Source organism: Anoplophora glabripennis, unplaced genomic scaffold (genome assembly GCF_000390285.2).
Source record: "Anoplophora glabripennis isolate ALB-LARVAE unplaced genomic scaffold, Agla_2.0 scaffold70, whole genome shotgun sequence".
Taxonomy (NCBI): domain Eukaryota; kingdom Metazoa; phylum Arthropoda; class Insecta; order Coleoptera; family Cerambycidae; genus Anoplophora; species Anoplophora glabripennis.
Window position 1 is genome coordinate 164,839 of NW_019416247.1, and position 21,593 is coordinate 186,431.

Sequence of the window (21,593 nt, forward strand, 5' to 3'; positions counted from 1 at the left end):
TTGTTTGAATCAAGACGTTTTAGGCGCGATGGTTATCATGACGATAGTAACATAAAAAACAATAAAAATTAGTTGTTTGAAAAAGTAGTATTAGAATTATATATTGTAATTCATATTCCAATTGTGTTTAATTTAAAATGAGCTCGGAAAAAAAAAATGGTCGAGACAGTACGAGATTGCCTACAACAAATTCAAAGGGTGGTGTAGTTCGAAGAAAATTCAAAAAGTGTCCGAAGTGGTACTACTGGCATATTTCGAACGTAAAATTAATAAAATTAAACCTTCGACGTTATGAATCTGCGAGGACGAATCATTAATGTATGTCGCGAAGTAACACCGCAAGTGCTCCAGAATGTTCGACAACGGCTTGAAGACAACCTGTATCATTGTATGCAAGTTGGCGGACAACATTTTCAGCATTTACTTGACTAATACCGTAAGTTTTGAAGTAAAATTAAATCGATTTTCGCATTTCTCGTCAATAATATTGTTCGTATTTTCAAAGCTGCATATTTTCTAAAATAATGAATCGATTTTCAAAAAGTAAGAATCGATGTATAGAGAATTAAAAGTCCTTTCTAATGACCCCCCACTTGACCCCCATTCCCATTTGAAAAAATTTAGGGGATAGCACCCCCACTTAGGGGGTTGAATATTTTGGTATGCTTTTTGAGCCAAAAGTTGTCCCCCTCAGAAACAAATTTGACCTGTTTTTGGATTTTGCCGAAAAGTTCATTACTGCCCTGTAATGCCTTGCGGTACGTTTTCGATGGGCTACCCTTATAGTACACATTTATGTACAGCTTTTATACTCTGTCATAACTTCAAATTTATAATAGATTGAAAACTTTAGACTAGAAATATTAAATTTGCGTCTACCCCAACAGAAATTTCGCCCCTGTATATAAAAAAATCTCTATCAAGCGCACATGTTTATGGATAATCAAATATTAAAGTTGCATTATCTTAACTTTGAATAAACTCGCTTTAACTGTTTTCTTGTATTTTCAAAAATTTGATTTCTATTTCAAAATTTAATATTGTATAGGTACCTCAAAAACTAGGCTTTTCCAAAAACACACATTTAAAAAATATAAGTATTTATTTATTTTTTACATGGAATTAAAATTTGTTTAAAACTTTTTGGTTGCACCCTATTACACTTTTGTAATATTGATTAATTTATATCACCAGGCTTTCGAGACACGGTTTCGGAAAATACAATGTAGTATATCTTGTATGTTCGGATAACCGAAATTACAATTTCTTGATGAAATTTTAATTTATATGAAAACACGACTGAAGTGTAACGTATTTATTATCTCTTTTTATAACACACAGTGCATAAAGATGTACGACTTCTATAAATAAGTGTTCAAAACGTGAATATACAGAGTGACCCATTTGAAAGCGGGCCACCCACATAACATTTTTATTTATGGAGCGATTTTGACGAAATTTTTTTTGAAATGTAGAGGGGGGAGAAGTGTATTTTGGGGCCAAGCCCCGTCCAGTTCTTTTTTAAACTAAGGCCTACTAGATCACATTCAGAGGCTGAAAAATCCAGAATCCATATTAGCGATTTTTTTAGAAAAAATCTACGTACGCCACTGGATTCGGCGTCCCCTGAAATGGATCTGTACCAAATTTCATGAAAAAATATTCAACATTAACGATTCTGCAGCTAAATTTCTGTCAAATTGTTTATTATGCATAAAGAAACTTTTTATCTAGTAACCCATGCGATAATAAATCAATCACAACAAATATTTAATAACACGTTTAATAGACATCATTATACCAAAATACAATGAAACAGACATAAAAATGAACGATAAATTAACATAAAATTTACAAAAAATACAATAAAATAAAATTAACACACATGAATTAAATTAAATTCTGGAATTTTCAACTAAATCTTCATTTAATTGAATGCATTTATTGTATTGTTTTTGAATGTGTGCCATAACATTAGACAATTGATGTGTTGTAATTTCAGCGCATGCCTATCTTCTTCTTTCGCGCAGTTCTTCTGCATTCATTGGACGAGTGTAGTAAACTTTTTCTTTAATGAACCCCCATAAAAAAAATCTAGGAGAGGCAACATTTACAAAAATATTCATTCAATTAAATGGAGATTTAGTTGAAAAATCCAGAATTTAATTTAATTCATGTGTGTTAATTTTATTTTATTGTATTTTTTGTAAATTTTATGTTAATTTCTCGTTCATTTTTCTGTCTGTTTCATTGTATTTTGGTATAATGATGTCTATTAAACGTGTTATTAAATATTTGTTGTGATTGATTTATTATCGCATGGGTTACTAGATAAAAAGTTTCTTTATGCATAATAAACAATTTGACAGCAATTTAGCCGCAGAATCGTTAATGTTGAATATTTTTTCATGAAATTTGGTACAGATCCATTTCAGGGGACGCCAAATCCAGTGGCGTACGCAGATTTTTTCTAAAAAAATCGCTAATATGGATTCTGGATTTTTCAGCCTCTGAATGTGATCTAGTAGGCCTTAGTTTAAAAAAGAACTGGGCGGCGCTTAGCCCCAAAATACACTTTTCCCCCCTCTACATTTCAAAAAAAATTTCGTCAAAATCGCTCCATAAATAAAAATGTTATGAGGGTGGCCCGCTTTCAAATGGGTCACTCTGTAGAACAATATATACAATATATTACACATGAGTATATGAAATCTTTACAATAAATTATAAGTTTCACAAAATCTTCAAAAATATGCCAAAAATAACTATTTTAAAAATGTTATACATCGTTTGAGTATAAATAATATATAGCAGCTATTATTAAGATGATTATTTACAAATATTATCAAAATCATTATATTTTTAAAGTATGAAACACACGTTAAAAGTTGTTTACTTTGTTCGTCTATGCTAAGGAAAATATATTTTAAACATCTGTTTCACGAACTGCTACCGACTGAATTGTTCAACACATTTTTGAGATCTTCTGAAAAATCACAACAAATTATCTTTGGTGTCAGCGCCTTACTAGTTAAGAAAAAAATTGCACTTTCTATATGTACAAAAAAATGTGCCACTAACAATAAAAACATTATTCATTTGTAAAAAAAATCTGCCATTAAAAACAGTACCTATAATCGAGTCAATTAATACATACAACATTTTGTCAGCTATTATTCAAGCGTAATTATATATTTTTAATCAATTTAGAACACCAATTTTTTGTGTACGTACAAAACGTTTATTAAAAATTGTCTTTTCAACAAGCTCTCCATATTTATCTACTTTCTACTTCTATTTCTAGTTTTGCTCTCTATCCCTGCCATCTAAATTACTAACTTCTTCTTCTGGTTGACTTAAATTACTGATCAGTGACGGGTGGTAGTAGTTAAAATAAGGAAATAAGTGCATAGAATTCGAATATTGCTGACAAAGCGTCAGCATAGACTCTTGGATGGTCTTGGGATACTTTTGGACTAGCCCTTTGCTGATCTGATCGTATACGAAGAAGTCGCTCTTGCTCGGTTCGGAGTAGTACCCGTTTTTCTGATAGATGGGCGTTTTTTGTTGAAGGAAAATGGGCATGTCGTCTTTGACGAGCACTTTGACGGCTACGCGTTTGGCGTTTTGGCCCAGCATATTGGATTCTTGCATTTGGAGTTGCTTCCTCTTGGTTTTGTATCGACGGTTCTGGTACCAGATCTTTACCTAGAAAAAAGATGGTATTATCACTAGATTGTACGTTAGAACTTTTTTTCTTATATTTAAACGTATATTAGAATCTACTGATGAAGTTTTCCAAGCTAATTAAAAAAATAAAAAGTTGAGATAGTTTCGAAAGAAGAATAAAAACCTTCCTAGAGTGATTTGATTTATTTTTGTTGATTGAATCTAGTGATGAGGTTTGGTAAGCTAATTATGATGTATTCTCTGTAGAAGAATAACAAGCTTCAAATGTCCATATTTTTTTGTGCAAACTCTAATTTGGCATCCAGAATTTGATTCTGGCGTTGTTTTGCAACAGCCAGATACCGTATTTCGGAAAATTGCAACTTTACAATTATAGAATTACAACGTACAAAATTACAAAAAAAGCTAGTGACTATTTTGGCATTTTGAATACAAATTTAAAATTATTTTAACGTCCTATACCTACATTATACCAATTAAATAAAATCAGTAATAATAATTACAAATAGATGACGTTTGGTAAAGATAAAACTTCAAATAAATGCCATACCAGCTATATGTAACAATATCTTCGAACTAGATAACACCAGAATAATGGATATCGTTGAAGGTACCTCGGGTGATATAGGATAACAATATCATCAATTGACGTACACTGTCGACTTAGGCGCTGTACCTTAATTATTAAATGTATGTTATTTGAAATAATCATCTTATTTCGAGATTCATTAAATAATAAATAACGCCCTAAGACGTTATAAATATGTTGAAAGACATATATTCTGAAGAAAAGAGAGATATGTTTCTCAAAAAGTCATGAAGTCTACACCAACGACATGGCAGACAGCCCGGAAATTGTTCAGTAGTTATAAATATCTATAACGCGCTAGAATAAGAACATTACCATGTCAATAAATTAATTCAATAACAGAAATTACAAAAAAAAAATATTGTCAAATGCTATATCAGCAATATCTACCTAAATAGTAATTCAAATTAAAGAACAGGCTGATAGGTCATTAAACGTTAAATGCATCATGGGTGTTATAGGATAATAACGTCCTCCATCGACGTACCTACATGGCTCGGAATAAGAGGGTCAGCATAATTCTTGAACTTGCTTATAATTTTAAAGATGGTTATATTGTTCGCAATCAATGCCGTCAGATCCAAAAAAGGCGTGCCACAGAAAGAGGCAATTTACTTAGGTAAACTGTTATTCTAAAAGTACTTATTGGATATCACGTCTAATACTTATACAGGTTCGGAAAGTCCCCATGGTTCATCGGCCGTTACGTGAGAGCGATAAAGTACGTCATAGAAATCCGTGCGATAGACAAGGATGGCTATAGTGAAGACGTTTCATAATCTGAATAGTCACTCCCACTTCTAACCCGAAACGGGCGGTGACTATTCAGATTATGAAACGTCTTCACTATAGCCATCCTTGTCTGTCGCACGGATTTCTTTACTTTACTTTGTCGCTCTCATGTAAAGGCAGACGGGCCATGTGGATTTTCCAACCCTGTATATGAACGCCAAAATTTATGAACAAGAGTCAGCCTTATTTTAAGTTCCTGACAACGTAGTTCAAAAGATTTTTATTCAAAATTGAGCAATTATGCATAAAAAATCATCAGTATTTGATTCTGAGCCATATTTATATAAAGTTAGGTTAGGTTGAATTTTGATCAAATTAGATAAAATAACACGAATTAAATACGTTGACTTTCGTTCCGACAAAGAATACCTTCATCTATCTTTAACTGTGCAATTTTTCAGAAATAACATTCGATTGCTTCAAAACAAATTCAGATTCCTGTTGAAGAGATCGAAATTAAAGTGTTCTGCGACAAATAAAGACCTGACGCTTTACTATTCTTCTAAATAATTACCAAAAAGATTAATTACATTTTTTACTGAACTTTTGAATTAAGTAATTGTAACTGACTCTGACTTTTTACGACTAATTCTTGGGACTGTACTCCAGTACCAAAACAGTTGGTAGTAGTAAAATAAAATCAAAATCAATTTTTGTTACTGCTGTAAACGAGGTATATACGATCTCCAAGGTTTAAGTTAAATATCAATAGCAAATGAGAAGCATTTCTGGAAGGACGCCCATTAATAAATACACACATATTAAAAGTAACTGTAGATTTTTGGATAACGGTCCACATGATTGGCATATATTTTGCCTGACGTTGAACCTGGTGCAGTTATTGCCATGGATAAAGCGCCTTACCATAGCCCACGAATAGAAAATATCCGACAACCATGGAGAAAAGGAGAAATCATGGAATTGTTGACAGGAGGATATATTGAAATATGAAGACACTATATTAAAAGTACAATTATTAATATTTACTCAAAAACGAAAAGCCGAATGAATACAGGAAATATATAGGGATGAAATGGCTAAAGCTCGCAGTGTTAAACAGATTCGATTACCACCATACCACTTAAACCGAGCTCCACTGAACAGGCGAATAGAAAAACTCATATAGCACAATATAACACAACTTTTAACATTGGGAGATGTAAAAATGCTTCAGTATTGTTTGTACTTTTGGTAGTTTTAGTGGTTTGACCAAAATTATGTCTGTTGTTCTATAAAAATTTTTCGAACCCTCTAAAGTGATACGTCTATGGAACAGCATTTTCATACACCTTACCCGTCGCAAGAGTCTACTGTCACTGCCTACTATTTTGGTACTGGAGTATAACAAAGTTATTTTTTTTTCTTCCTACCTACCTGGGTCTCTGTGAGCTTCAAAGCGGCGGCCAGGTCGGCCCTTTCGGGCCCGCTGAGGTACCGCTGCTGGCTGAAACGGCGCTCCAGCTCGAAGACCTGCGCGTGCGTGAAGGCAGCCCGCGACCGCTTCTTGCGGCCGCCAGCCGGTTGGCCCGAGTCTCGGAGGCAGCCGTCCTCCGATTGGTGGGGGGACGCGTAGCCGGGAGTCAGGGGCGGCTGTGGCAGCCCCGACAGGGACTCTGGAACAAAAGACGAGCGCCGTGATAAGGGGTACGAACACAGGTTTCTTGATTTTTAGCAAATTTCGGTAGGAAGTACTGAATCCAAACACGATCATTATTGGAAATTGGATACATGGTTAAATTAATACAGATAAGGATAACAATGTACTGAAAATCGTTACTGTGTTTGATTTGATTACATTATCGTGTGTAACAAAACTGCAATCTACTTTTTCGTTTGCAATTCGAAGGTAATAGTAAGACAAAGAGAAAAAAGAAATATAAACAGTTGAGGATAAGAAGTGGAGCTATTTACAATACAGTTACAAGAAAAAATGCAAATAAAACGTTAATCTAGACTAGTAAGTAAAAATTTTCAAATCTACTCTTAGTTTCGAAAACAAAGAACTCTTAATTCTCCGGTTACAAATAAAAGATCTTTGAAAGATTATGTGAAATTTATCGAAGAGTTTTATTCAACAGATACTTAAACTTACTTTCTTAATTTTGATATAAACAGTTATAGCAGCAAAGCATTTTTCTTAATTTAAAATTAAAAGAATGAATGAATGAGCATAATAGAAATTGTAATAAACTGTAACTTTTCTGCAGAATTCAATTAACATAACATTTAAGTCTGATGTCAGTGTCAATTGTTACTCTTCTGTATGCTAAGGTCTTTGCCAGTATCAACATATGACAATTTCATTTAATTGATAATGATATCAAATTTATCTCTTACTCTATGAATAGTCATTTAATACTATTTTTATTTCCAAAAATCATAAGAATATTTACTTAGATCCGATTAAGGTTATGTTCACAAGTCAATCTACTAATGTTATCTAATTCTAATTTACTTTTTTCGATTTAAACGAAAATTTAAAATTAATTGCGTATCATCTGCGTAAGCAAACACATGACTTCTATTCAATGTTGTCAAGAGATGAGCCTAAAATGTAACCTGAGTCACTTTCGAACATACAAGCATATTGAGACTAGACGAACTAACATTATTGTAACTACTTAAAATCTAGGTTTTTCAGGGTTTTGGGTGCTAAACTCAATAATTTATGACTGGCAGTGTCAAATACTTTAGAAAAGTCTAGTATCACCAAAATACTAATAAGTCGATTATCATAATTCCATTGTCCTTTTTTAAAACCACATTGACTCTCGGGAAACAAATTGTTATTAAGAATAAAGTCATAAATTTGAATACATATCTAATGTTTTCTCAAACATTTTTTAAATTTAAGGCAAATTGGTAAAATAAAATTACAGATTATTATTTTCTTTTTGAATTGAAATACCAATAGCAGCTTTACATAACCCTGTGTCCAAAAAATAATGTGAATTATTTATTTAAAATTCGCGGGTATTATGAAAGCACACAATTATTTTTTTGTAGGTTGGTGGTACTGTCCTTGATATCTATGCTGAGTTTCAAGTCAACATATTCAATTGCTGCACAACTAGTCGTGTTTATGTAACATACGATAGTGAATTTATCGATTTTTACTATGTCTGATTTTGTTGAGCGAAGAATTTGCATTAAATTTTGTTTGCGGAATGAAACTGCCGCGGCAACATGCAGAAGTGTTTAGTGATGAGGTTATGTCGCAAAAAAAAATGTTTACATGTGGTACAAAGACTTAAAGAAGGCAGAGAAAGCGTTAAGAACGAACAGCGTCCCGGAGAACAATTAACGTCAACTGATGAACAACACGTTAATCAAATCAAAGATTTTGTGGGTAAAAACTGTCGATTAACAATAAGGAACCTTGTTGATACTGTTGGCATTTGCTCAACTTTTTGAAAAAACAGCGACGCGCTGATATCTGTGAAACAATGATTTCTAACTACCAAGATGTCATGAAACGCATCATTATTGTAAACGAGCCTTGGATCTACGGAAACAGTCGATCAATCGAATGAATATCGTGCAAAAGTGTAAACCAATACCGAAAAACCATCGCTAGTCCCCATTACTATAATAATCTATTTTAAAATCATAGTTATTAGAAATATTTTGAAAAATTATTACTAATGTTGTCTGAATCTGAAAAATCAGGAAGAATATGAAGCTTTGTTAAAGCAAATATTAATTTCCTTAAGAGCAGTCCACGTTTGATGACGGTTGCCTACTGTGCAAAGAATATCTAAATAATCTCTCTACTATATATACATTCAATATATTTTTGTATTCACTATTTCAACTAGGTTGGCTGATACTTGCAACAACTCCTTAAAATCAAGTTTGATTAATATTGAGCTAAGTATCAAACAAATGTGCATTACATACCAATTCAATTTCTACCCTAGAAAAAAAATTGAAAACAACCTCTTCAAACCTAAGCTAAAAATATTTTATTAATGAATTTAGGAAGGCCGAAATAGAGTAGGAGAATTTTCAGATTTTTCCTAGATCTTATCAAAGAGTTTCATGAAGCATCGAAGGACCTAAAATCTAAATAAAAACATCCAAGAATACGTTTTTGGATTCCTCAAATCGTTGGTAGCTTCTATTTTTCTTCAATTTCTATTATTCGGAAAAAAAATCTGGACGAATTGGATTTGGTACTGCAAGAAAATATTTTCAACTTCAATCATAAGAAACAGATTTAGTAGAGTCCAGTTAGTCTATGAAAACACTTTTCAGATTACTCTTAAACAAAACGTTTTCATAAAAACTTCACGAAAAGATCAAAGAAAAAATTCTTAAAATACGAAAGTATCCAAAATCTAAACAAAAACATCCAGATCCATTTTGACAAGAAATCGCATAGCAATTTAAAAAAGTATAATTCTTGGATTTTGGTTATAAACAGATTCACGAGGAAATAATTATCCTTTCGAGATACCAATTCTAGTAAATCGGTTCTGGAGGAAGTCACATTTGACCTTAAATTTCCTCTGAAAGATAGTCACGAGAAAAAAAATTGAAAAAGTCATATCTCCTCCTTTGAAAATACTGGTGATATTTTTCTCTACGTTCTCTAGTTTGGCAAGACTAGAAATCCAAAATTTTAGGAAAAATTTGGAACGTTAGGAAAAACCGTTTTTTTTTTCTCAGAAAAAAATGGGAATAATTCGGAAACAAATAATTTGTTAATATACGTATATATATTTTTTAATTATTTTTATAAATAAATCATCAGGCCATTGCCGCTTTTACAAGAAACTAAAGAAGATTTTGGACATGAAAATAACCAAATGCATATTGCTTTGGGATCAGAAATATTTGACAAGGAATCTGAAGATTTTCCTTCAAGTGAATTTACAGAAGAATGATTGCTTTGAGCTAGTTTTTTAATTCACTTTTATGTTGAAATTTGACTAGAAAACTCTTTAAATGTAATTTTTTTAGTTATCAGAAGTGAAATTTTATTTCTTTTGGTTGTTTACACCTGAAAAATTAAGATTTGCTTTCATTTTGTTGTCAATAAAGTATTAAAATATCATCTTTTGTCCATTTATACTTTTTCTCGACTAATTTGATATGTGAGAGCATGTTGATTCTGTATATATTATACCTATTGTTAAAATATCATATCGTCGATTTGGAAGAAAACTATTATATCTCAAAAAATGCCATTTTTCAGGAGAGCCATTTAAAGTATTTAAAATGAACTTTGTTAAAATACACAGTAAGTTACTTTCTATTTCTATTAGCATAATAGCCACAAGGAACAAAGGAAACTCTCTGCCATGATTAGATTCTTCCAACACATTGAACTCCCCCACCCCCTTCCCCCTTTTCATTCTTTCTCTTTCAAATTGTCATAGATTTCCCCAAAAAAGATTCATAAACTTCTGAAGATATTTCTTGTTAGAACCAGAGCTTTGATGAAATGCTCTCTTGATTCAAAGAATTTTTATTGTTCAAATTACAGCAAAAAATATGTTCCATAAAAACATAATTACATTTTAACTTTCTTTCAAAATTGACATCTCGAAATCACTCTTTGGAGCCTCTTCCCAGTAGGTATAATAATACTGCAATTACGTTATTACTAGACTAATGTTAGAACTTTGGTAAGTAACTGACTTTCTCATAACTTACGGAAGGGGAGGGGAGATGTCATAGTTTTAAGCAGAGCGCCCTGATGACGCTTTGAATGACAGTAAGAGTTGGAACAGTCTTCCACATAATTATCCAAGCATTTTCAAATTACTCTGTCGATAGAACTGAAAAATTACATTTTTTGATTTGAAATAGTCTTCTTCCAAACTGATTTTTTCAAATGTTTGTATTTTGTATTTTGAGTTTTTCCAATTTTTTGCTTCGGAAAAAATAATTTTGTCGGTTTTTTCCCGAATTGTTAAATTTTTGGGCATATAATAAAAATAATCGAGTTTTTACGTTGTACCTAGTTATTAACTGGTCACACAACTAAACTTTTCTCTCTGGAAAGCAATAAAACAAATCGAATACGAGGATTTTTAAATTTGCTTCGAATTACCCTAATGGAACAAGTAGTTTTCACGACAAAGGAAAAAGAATTGGAAAAAGGGCAAATTTACCTTTTCAAATTAGGCTGAAAACTAATTTTAAGAAAGAATTGAAGTCTATGATGTTTTTCTATGAACCATAATACAAGAAAATTTATAAGAAAAATTTCGCAAATCTTGGAAGCCCAAAATTCTACTAAAGGAATTCGCATAAGCCTCGGATTGAATATGAAACAAGTGGTTTTCATGATACGAGAAAAAATTTTTTCAAAACCTACTTTCACATCGCCTACGCCATAAGGACCATACCGGTTTTATCCGGTTCCAAGCCTTGAACACTCCTTAGAAACCACAGAATTTTTGAAGAAGCTATTAGAAAGCCAAATATATCGCAACCTATATCCTGCCGATTAGAATATATAAAAACTCCTTTGTACTAAAATTTTCAGTAGAACACAATGGATATACTTCGAAACGTATCATTAATAACAACAAAGAAAAATCCTTAATGCATTCTAAATGAACGGTGTAAAAATCTTTCCATGAGCCATTGTGCCGGCAAACCCGTTATTCTGCGACCAATTACCAAAATTAAGTAACACGTAAGCAAAGTGCGGAAAGCTTTTAGCTTAAAAGCTGCCAAGTATAGGTGCCAGCCTGTATCAAGCGCCATTTTCTAATGTCCCTTGTCATGTCATCTCCTTGGCTGATGGCCAATGACGAATTTATTTAGAACCGCACAATGGGCTTTCTACTTCGATATCTATTAGGTTTTAAAGTTGTATATTGTCCGTAAAATACTGATCTAGTTCACTTTTGATTCTTGTAATTTGGAATGTACAATCTTACAATAATAAAGTAGTAGGAATGCAGCCGTCTTTAATACTACCAGCTTGACGATGACACCATATTGGTATATTTTTAATTGTTCAACTAATTATAAGAGCTAAAGTCTTGGATATTTTTTTCGTTTTGCTTGTATATACGTAATCAGTATACATTCTGAGATGTGCAGGCTATTCGACAAACTTCAACCATTAACGATGATTTGAATGTCAAAGGAAGTAGAAGAAAAGATAAGTTCAGGGAGTACAACGAGTTCGTTTAAATGAATCAGTATGTAACTTATTGAAAATAATGTAATAATTAGCATCCAGATGTTGAGACCCGTCAAATAAAGACTTTTTTATTTGATTGATTTGATTTTATAAAGCGATTTGCAATAAAAAATGAGGTTTGTGAAATTGGAGCATCGCAATATCATACATTTTTTCGCAAAGGAACACAGTAGTCCTAAAAATTTTCAGGAACAAATGAATGCCGTATACAAGGATAAAGCTCCGTCATACTTTAAAATAAGATATTGATCAGGACAGTTTCGGTGGGGTTGACGGAACCAATTGTGATGAATCGCTGAACCAAGGATTTTGACCATTCTGCATGATAAACTAGGCATGAGCATAGCATCAGCAAGATCAGTTATCTCGAAATCATTTGAAATTTTTAGATGCAGATCCTAAATTTTTGTCTAAGATAGGGACAAGTGGTAAGACTGGGCACATCTAGGAAGTATTTGGTGCAAATGAGTATATTTTCACTTACTATAGAGTATTATGACAATTTTACTAGTTTATGATAATATTTGAACTAAAACTGATTAATTATACTCCAATATAGTACATATTTAGTACAGTTCTAGCAAAATCTAAGTGAATGTTTCCAAATCTCTGTTTCTTTTTTCCAATTTGCGACATTGTTTATCCTCCACACCAACTTCACATTCCATTGGTAGATCATCTTCATCATCCTCTATTTTGAGGATTAAGATTGGGTTAATTAAATGAATTATTAGATTCTAAGTAATAATAACAAAATCTATTTCTCCTATTATTTTCTGTTTTGGAAAAGTTCAATCTTTTTACAGTTATTTTGTATCATGTAAATCCACTTGTTTCGTTCAATCATTTTATTTTGAATTCCAGTTTCTTCGTTGGTTATTGACCCTTTTACAATAACACTTCTGAATATTTGAAAATTCCATTTGAATAATTGTATTGCACTTATTTTTATGTAAGTCAATAGCAAATAATTTCATCAAAAAATGAAGTAGGATATAAATAGCGTCTAATTTCATTATAATCAAGTCCGAGTAAAAAATAACTCAATAATAGTTAAATTTTAATTATGGTAGAGAAAACTTAATTCTCAATTCTTCTTAAAAGGTCATAATAAGATAAAAAGTCACTGGTAAGTAATACAAACTCGCATATAAGTAAATACAATAATAAGTAATAATAATTCTACCTTACAAGTTTCACTTATAAAATTGCTATGTACACATTTTAAGAGAGTTAAAATTTGATACTCTATTGAGTGCGATGCGAGTGTAATGTCACTCAATTTTTTTTATAGAGTGTAAGAGATCCGTAAGGTTTATCATCTTCTAAAAAAAGATCTATAGGCAATCTTTAGTTCATGGCCAGTGTTTTCAATCTGACCAGGAGTTATTCCTGCTGAATATACAGGTATGCCGATGCCGTAGGGGATTTCAATAATAGTCTTTACCTCAGTTATCATTTAATATAATCAAAAAACCATAGGAAATTGCGTTGAAAGTTAAGGAAGATTGTATTGAAAAATAAAATTATGAAAAAAATCGTAAGTTTTTAGTTTCATTGTTATGAAGGGAACTTTTCTAATGTGCTTAATATACCTAAAAAAATGATTACTGGACATTTGATTCAAGACAAAATATATTTAGAACAAGCCAGAAGTAGGCACACTTACAACCCTCAAATCTATGTTGTAATAACAAGAATTTCAATAATTATTTCCTGCTATAAGCGGAGGTTTGGATTTCCAAATTGCCTTCAAAACCAATCTACCTATACCGGGTGATTCAGTTTGGTATTCACGGCCTTTATGTCTTTTATTTTAACAAATAGCTATACAAATCCTATATATTTTTAAATCGCCGCTCAAACTCTATCAAATGACATTATTAGATCGTCTCCATGGTAACATATGTCAAAATTGCTATAGTCAACTGTTTTTGTTCAAATGGCACACTATATATTTTTTTATCAATTTTGGAAGATACTTTTTTCCTGGGTTCAACTACGTAAGGAAGTCTATAGTTTTATTCGAAATATTGCTAGAGAAACAGCAAAAAAGATGCACCCTACTTTTCGTAGCTTTATTCTGAAAAATGATAGCCAGCTGCGAAAACAAGTTACTACGTTTTTAAAGTAACATATTTTATTTTTAATACGGTAATAAGATAACAATTTAAAACAATACTTATTTCAAATGTTCAAAATGACCTCCATTTGCTTCCAAACACAGAATAGCTCTGTTTATCACTCCCTCTCTACAAACACATTCTAGTGTTTCTTCATTTAATCTCCGACATTCTACTCTTATTCTGTTTTTAAGGTCATCAATATCATTGGCGAAGAGTAAACTTCTTCTTCTAGGTAAGGCCAAAGAAAGAATGAGATCCGGAGATCTATAGCAGGCCATTTAACATCTTTATCGAATGTTCTTCATCTCTTGCCCTTCTTTTCTTTTGAAAACCATATGCTGCCAAATTCCTGACTAACTTTCAGAAAATTTTATCTGATGGAAGTTGTCTCTGCGGAAAACGATGTTGGTATAAATGCCTGGTAGCTTTAGCGTTCTTTCAGCACTCTCCATAAATTAAAATCATATCTAGTTTTTCTTGGTTACTTAATACTAAGTATTCATGTTATAGTAATACTAATTAGTTATAGATAGAATAGGTAGGTACAAAATGTCAATTATTTTGAAAAACCGTTATCTAGAAACGTCAAAATTCTGTTGTTTCCGCAGCTGTCTATCATTTTTCAGAATAAAGTAGGGTTCATCTTTTTGCTGTTTTTCTAGCAATATTTCTAATGAAACTATAGACTTCTTTATATAGCTGAATGCAGAAAAAAATATCTTCCAAAATTGATAAAAAAATATATAGTGTGCCATTTGAACAAAAATAGTTGACTATAGCAATTTCAACATATGTTACCATGGAGACGATCTAACAATATCATTTGATAGAGTTTGAGCGGCGATTTAAAAATATATAGGGTTTGTTACAGCTATTTGATAAAACAAAAGAGATACAAGGCCGCGAATATCAAACTGAATCACCCGGTATAGAGCGTCCAGATATTAACCGACAATATATTAAGAGCATATCCTACTATTAATGAAAGAAAGACAGCGAAATGTTTCCTTAGCAACTTATAGATTCTTAAAGTTCTAGTAACAGTATTACTGTTATGTGGCAAATCTAATAATTAAAATATTTTCTAAATAAACTATTTCATTTGAGCCAAAAATTAGAAATTTAAATAATCTTTTAGTGAAATAGTTGAACAAAAAGGTTTTTAAATCTGACTGGAGAATGAAAATGTAATTTTTCTGGTAGATACCCCTGTTGCAATTTGTAAACAGTTTTTTCTTTAAATTGTTTGGCTGTTGTTTCCCATAACTTTTTTCCTTTACCTTAGGTATAGTGATACCTACTAAACTTATTATATTGTATAGTGTTATTCCAAATTCTATAAGTTTTCTGACAAAATTACTAAGTAACAACACTTCCGTATTTTCTTTTCATGAATCAATTTAAATGGAATAGGAAAGTAATTTTACTGGTTCTGCCTTGTCTCTATTTCTCCAGAATTAAGACACACTGTATAAAGCATCCACAGATACTTTTTGTAGTCAAGCTTCTCATTTGGTGCTTTTTCAATCATGAAAAACATATCTTGATTTATTTGTATAATTAACTGAAATATCAATGAATTTTTCATTCATGTCATGTACCTTTATAAACACTAAATATTGAGACCAAGCATAAATGTTTATTGTATATTGACATATATCTTCGATTAACTGTATAATTAGTTTTACTTGTGACATTTTAATTGTTTTAGTCTGTTTTAATAGTAGAAATGTAACTTTCTGATTTGTTAGTTAGATGTATGTATTTCATTTTCGCTACGTTATATAGTTTTGCATGTGACCTGTTCTGTCTAAAATGTTGTGGCGTACAAATCTAATAAATTATTATTATTATTATTATTAAAAAAAACTTGTAAACTATGTTTCCGGTTGATCAGTCAACTTAAGCAGAACAATTCAAGAATTATATAAACAAACTTTGCTCACTTATGACTTCAAAAGGAACTATTGCAAGATAGTTTTCTCTCCACATCTTGATAACGACGTATAACAAGTACATGTAATTTAAAAAATGGTACGAACTTACCATCGTCGCTCCTGTGGGCCCTCGACATATCCAAAGCCGATTCCTGCACATCACTATCATCACCCTTGCTGTCCTTTTTGTCGCTCAAAATGTCGTTTATGGAGAACGGCGTGATGGACACAGCGGAACTCTTTTCCGTCTTGTGGCTGTGCTGACTGTCGTCCTCCATCATCGGAACAAAACAATCACACTGTGTCACTTGTACGGGGAAAATCGGACTGATGTTTCATGCAGTGGTCTTCAGATCGCACTGACTGACTGACGTTCGTCACTAAATTACTCCCGACACCACTCGTGTGTTCTCCGTCCCGGTTCAGCACTAGCGAGAGGCGCATCGTCTCGCTCCCGCCGCCGACACTTTGATTTGTCGAGGGTGGGACTTAGCTAACTACATAAATACTAACTACCGTATCATCATCGAGTAACCGCTGTTTGTGGATTTTTATTATTTATTTACGTTTTTATCTTAATTTAGGTGCTTCTGGTTACTTAATTTCGGCGGCTACTGGGCGAATCGGAATTGAATTGTGGCATTTCAAGCGGGACTAAATGTGGCCTCCTACGAGGCTGTTCTAAAGATCCGTCTAGTACAGTCCGTACGATGTTTGTTGAGATAGAATTCCAAGAAGACCCCTGCATCACTTTTTTGGAATTAAACGCATTTGATACCCGAGGAAAATTTCAAGGCACGCCCCTGTTGTGATAAATTGTTACAGTAGCTCCGATAACAGAACTTTATTGGCTTATTATTTTCTTGAAATTCTATCTCAACAAATATTATACGGATTGTATAAATTATATTTATGATTTTTTAAAAAGACAGTCATATGACAGTCATCTTCTTATATCCTAGGAGTAATCCTATTATTTCCTCAAAAGGCTGTTGATTGGAAAGGGTGTCTCGAACTTGACTTGCAATATTTTCTAGAGTATTTTACGACTAAAAATTAAAAAAACATTTGCATCAACATAAGCAGAGAAATGTTTCTTAAAGATGCCACTTAAAGATGAACCTAAAAATAATCTCCTGAAAGTTGTTTTTTTTCCAAAATATCTCCAAAACCACTCAAGACAATAATAATAAAATTTGTAAGTGGATATTAAGTAATATTAAGTATTAGGTTTTGAATTCAGTGGTCCAAAATAATGTCTCAATTTAGTCGATTGTTAACAAATTTTGGGTGAACAAAAAAAAATTGATGGACCACTATATTTAAAAAATTACTACTTATGAAAATAAAATTAAGGAAAACTGCAAATATAACAAAATACTGTTTCTTAATGTCTAATTACAAAATAAACTTCTTTGTCCAAATATTTCTCTAAGGAAAAACAAATGGTGTTTATTCATTTCTTGAAAATAGAACTAGTTTATGTCCTAAATTTAAAAAGTTGCATTTTGTTATTTAGACTTAGTTACTAAGCACAAGATATTACTAAGTTTAAAATTTTGGACGGTTTAGTTTTGGTCTCAAGGAAGGATTTATGTTCAAAATACCTATATTGTGTATGAGCTGTTGTTGTTAGCTCAAACAGTTGAAATTGGAGCAGTATTTACCCACAATCTAGTCCAAGTCTGAAACCCCCTTATTAACATAATTGCAATTAATCAGCAGATTTGCAACAAAACAGTAGCCACCAATTGAAAATTTCATTTAAGAGCATTAGTTAGCTTTTTCTCTGTCTATGATTTTGTAAGCTTTTTCTCTAGTTTTTAGTCATAGAAAAGCACGGATAAATATTGAAGACTAATTTCAGAGTGTGCAGTTGTATTGAAGAACTTACCTTATATTGTAGACTTCTCTAATTGTTAACATTCTATTGCTTTGAAGTTGTACCAAGGTCATTACATTTTTATATAATTGTTGGAAGCAGTATAGAGTAACTGGAAAGTACTCTAGCTCGTGATCAGTACCAACTGCATAAATCATTAGAATGTTAAAATATTTAAAAAATGAATATTAAGAGAAAGAAGAGAAAGAGAGAGAAGAGATTAAGAGCATATTAGAAATGAATATTGAGAAAATGAAATGAATGAAATAATTTCATGAAATGAAATTATTTAGTGCAAATGGAAACTGATATTGCATGCAATAATGAAATATTGCAGGCTAATTTTCGGGTGTTTAATTATATCGAAAAACTTCCCTTATATTGTAAACTTACTTCCTATTGTAAACCTCCTTTGTATTGTTAATTTACCTTCTATTGTTAACTTACCTTCTATTGTAAACTTACCTTCGATTGTTTACGAATTTCTATGGTATACTTGTATCAAAATCATCATTTGTTGACATAATTATGGAAAGGAAGATCTTCATAAAGTAAAAACCTAAATCAGCATTAACCGCAGGAAGCTTGATAATTATAAACAAGCTAAAAAATTTATAGAAATGATTTCGCAAAACTGGAATATCAACCAAATCACGGAAATAGATGCATTACTTTTGAAGTTACAAGAATCTGAAGTTTCTCAAAATTAAGGTGATCCAAATCATGGTCTTCGGCAGCTATAATTTGGGTCATAACAAGAATATCTTCTGAAACTGTTCGGTTCTAAACAATCTCTTCTCTTCTATTAGTTTGGAGTTCACTTTTTGTTGAACAAGACTGGCCTCCTTGCAGTTCTGATTTAAATCATTCAAGTTGTTGATCATTGATTGATTGTTGATTCATTTCTTATCACTTATACAAAGTTTTCGGTGGAATATTACAACACCCTGTACAAAGCTAACACAAGAACTTTTATTGTGGCATAAAGACACTTTTTGATTGCTTTTAAAATTACTTCATGTTTAAAAACAACGTTGTATTTTCCTTCACAATCTTATTAAATTCATCAGAGACAAAAGACATCGTACGTTTATTAATTAAGTTATTATTTTGTCGTGAGCACAATTCGTGACACAAACTTTTGTTTACAATACCGGAAATTTGGCTGTCCTTTTAACTTATACAGTTTCAGCGGGACGGCGACTGCTGAAAGGTTTAGGCACGTGACCATCGGATACGCAATCTGTCGGCTAATTCGTATATTGATAGAGGTAAAAATAAAATAATAGCAGTCCTTTGTGCCTGCTAATTGATATTAAGAAATATCGACCAAATAGAGGACCCTTTTGTATAATATCCGTTAGAAGGGTTTTCCTAAAACATAGCAATGGTTTGCGATAAGAATTTCAATTTTATTTGTTCAAAATACCTATTATTTATAATTTAATTTTCAATATTTTCTTCCTATTTAAAATAATTTACTGTTAGACAATACTACATAATGACAACTGATTGTAGCTACTTATTTTTATTTTCCAGTGAAAACATAAAAAATGTATAAAAATGATTTAAATTATTATAGGAGAAAAACATTCACTCCTTTTATGTATACACATATTTTATATACATTATAAATGTATGTATACTAATTAAAAAAATATATGTGATATATATGATGTAAAGTAAACCTAAAATGACCAGAAAATTTTTTTTCTTTATTTTTATGTAGCGATTGTACATTGTATTGACTTTACTTATATATAGATATTTAAATTCAATTAAAATAAATTAATATTAGAATTTGGCCAATAATGTCTATAATTTTTGGAAATATATGTGAATAATATTTGATTTTCGTAAGACACTAAACTAATTTATTGACAGTCAACTAATAAACATACGACGCAAACTGTACAAATAGACAAATATATACACATACACATACAAATGAACTGCCATAATGATAAATGTTCTAACATTCTATAGCAGCATCTCATAAGCAAAGATAAAATTCTCTGAAAATTTTAAAGTTTATCAGGTTGGTATACGCCCTGCTAAATTCATGTTGCTCTGGAATGAAGTGCCAGACATGGAATCGAAAGATTCGATTTTTTTTTAAACCAGTTTAAAGCTTGTTTCCTTTTAGTAATAGAGAACTGAGTTTTTATTTCTTTTTATCGCTTACTCATAAAAAATTAAGATTTTGTTTATTTTTGTTGTTTTAAATAAAATATATTTACCCTTTCATAATTTGTACTTGAGTTTTATTAATTTTAGATTTGAGAGCACTTTTTAAAATATGTTATATATTTTCAAGTATTTTTATTTCGAGTTTCTTAAATTTTTCAATTTTTCCAATAATTTCTTTAAGAAAAAAAATTGAAAAAAACAAGTTTTTTCCAATTTTCCTTTATTCCGAATTATTAAATTCTCTATTAAATTTAACCACTAGACACTAAGAAGTGTTGGGCAAAATTTAATTGTGGAACAATTAAAAATTAATCAGTTGTCAAACTTTATTAATGCAATTAATTAAAAATTAACAATTAAAATTTATTATTGTATGAAAAACATAGTGTCGCTAAAACAAGTGTAATGTAACTTATGAATAAAATATTTAGGTACCTAACAAATAAAAGGCTGCTATTTTTCTTTTTACCTATTTTAATTAAACTTAATGGCGGATTATATGATAAGTTTAAGGATGACAATAATTCTTAATTTCTTAATTTAAGTTTAATTTTGTGAATAATTTGTTAATTTAAGTTATTTTTGACAATCCCTTATTAATTTAGGTTTAACACTGACAATCACGTTTTAGTAATAATTTCTATACAAATGTCTATACAAATCTGTTCACATAAGATTAAAATTTTAGTAATCATTTCTATACAAATGTTTCTACACATATCTGTTTACATAAGAATAAAGTGTCCGTCTGTATCGAAGCAGGATAATTGTTAGTTTCAATTATTTTTTAAAACAATTGAAAAAGTTAATTGCAATCGATTTAGTTGCAAGATAGAATTAATATAGATTAATCCAAACAAATTATTACAACGTGCAATAGTTCAGTTAAAATTAATTTTAACTGCAATTAAATTAATCAAAATTACTTTTTTAATTAATTAATTAATTAATTAATTGAAAATTTAATTGATTAATGCCCAACACTGGCACTGAGTAAAAGTGACAATTAAGATATAGGTTATAACTTACTCAAAAGTTTATATTTAAAATTAATAATATATATAATAAATTTAACATTATATTCTTGATTCATTAAGGCTATTTGATTTAAAATAATCCAGAAGTGCGGTTATGACAGAACTAAAAAACACCCTGTAGGAACAGAATTTTCTTATTTTAATCGTTACTAAAAGTCATACAAATATAATGTTGCTTCTTC

At 31.0% G+C, this 21,593-nt stretch overlaps 1 protein-coding gene across 1 annotated transcript; it reads right to left on the minus strand.

Moving 5' to 3' along the window:
- Positions 1-3,291: 3,291 nt before the first annotated feature.
- On the minus strand, positions 3,292-16,580 carry LOC108903678 (homeobox protein zampogna-like). Its single transcript, XM_018705930.1, has 3 exons — positions 16,412-16,580; positions 6,446-6,684; positions 3,292-3,708 (listed from the first exon to the last, which is right to left on the minus strand). Exons 1-3 carry the CDS (start codon positions 16,578-16,580, stop codon positions 3,301-3,303), a joined length of 816 nt encoding a protein of 271 aa, XP_018561446.1. The 3' UTR covers positions 3,292-3,300.
- Positions 16,581-21,593: the final 5,013 nt, after the last annotated feature.

What these genes read in the sequence shown, in the direction of transcription:
- LOC108903678 (XM_018705930.1), bottom strand. Translation starts at nt 16,580, where the DNA reads ATGGAGGACGACAGTCAGCACAGCCACAAGACGGAAAAGAGTTCCGCT. An exon ending in GGCCCACAGGAGCGACGATG is followed by an intron (nt 6,685 to 16,411) that starts GTAAGTTCGTAC and finishes CTTTTGTTCCAG; the next exon opens with AGTCCCTGTCGGGGCTGCCA. An exon ending in TGAAGCTCACAGAGACCCAG is followed by an intron (nt 3,709 to 6,445) that starts GTAGGTAGGAAG and finishes TCTTTTTTCTAG; the next exon opens with GTAAAGATCTGGTACCAGAA.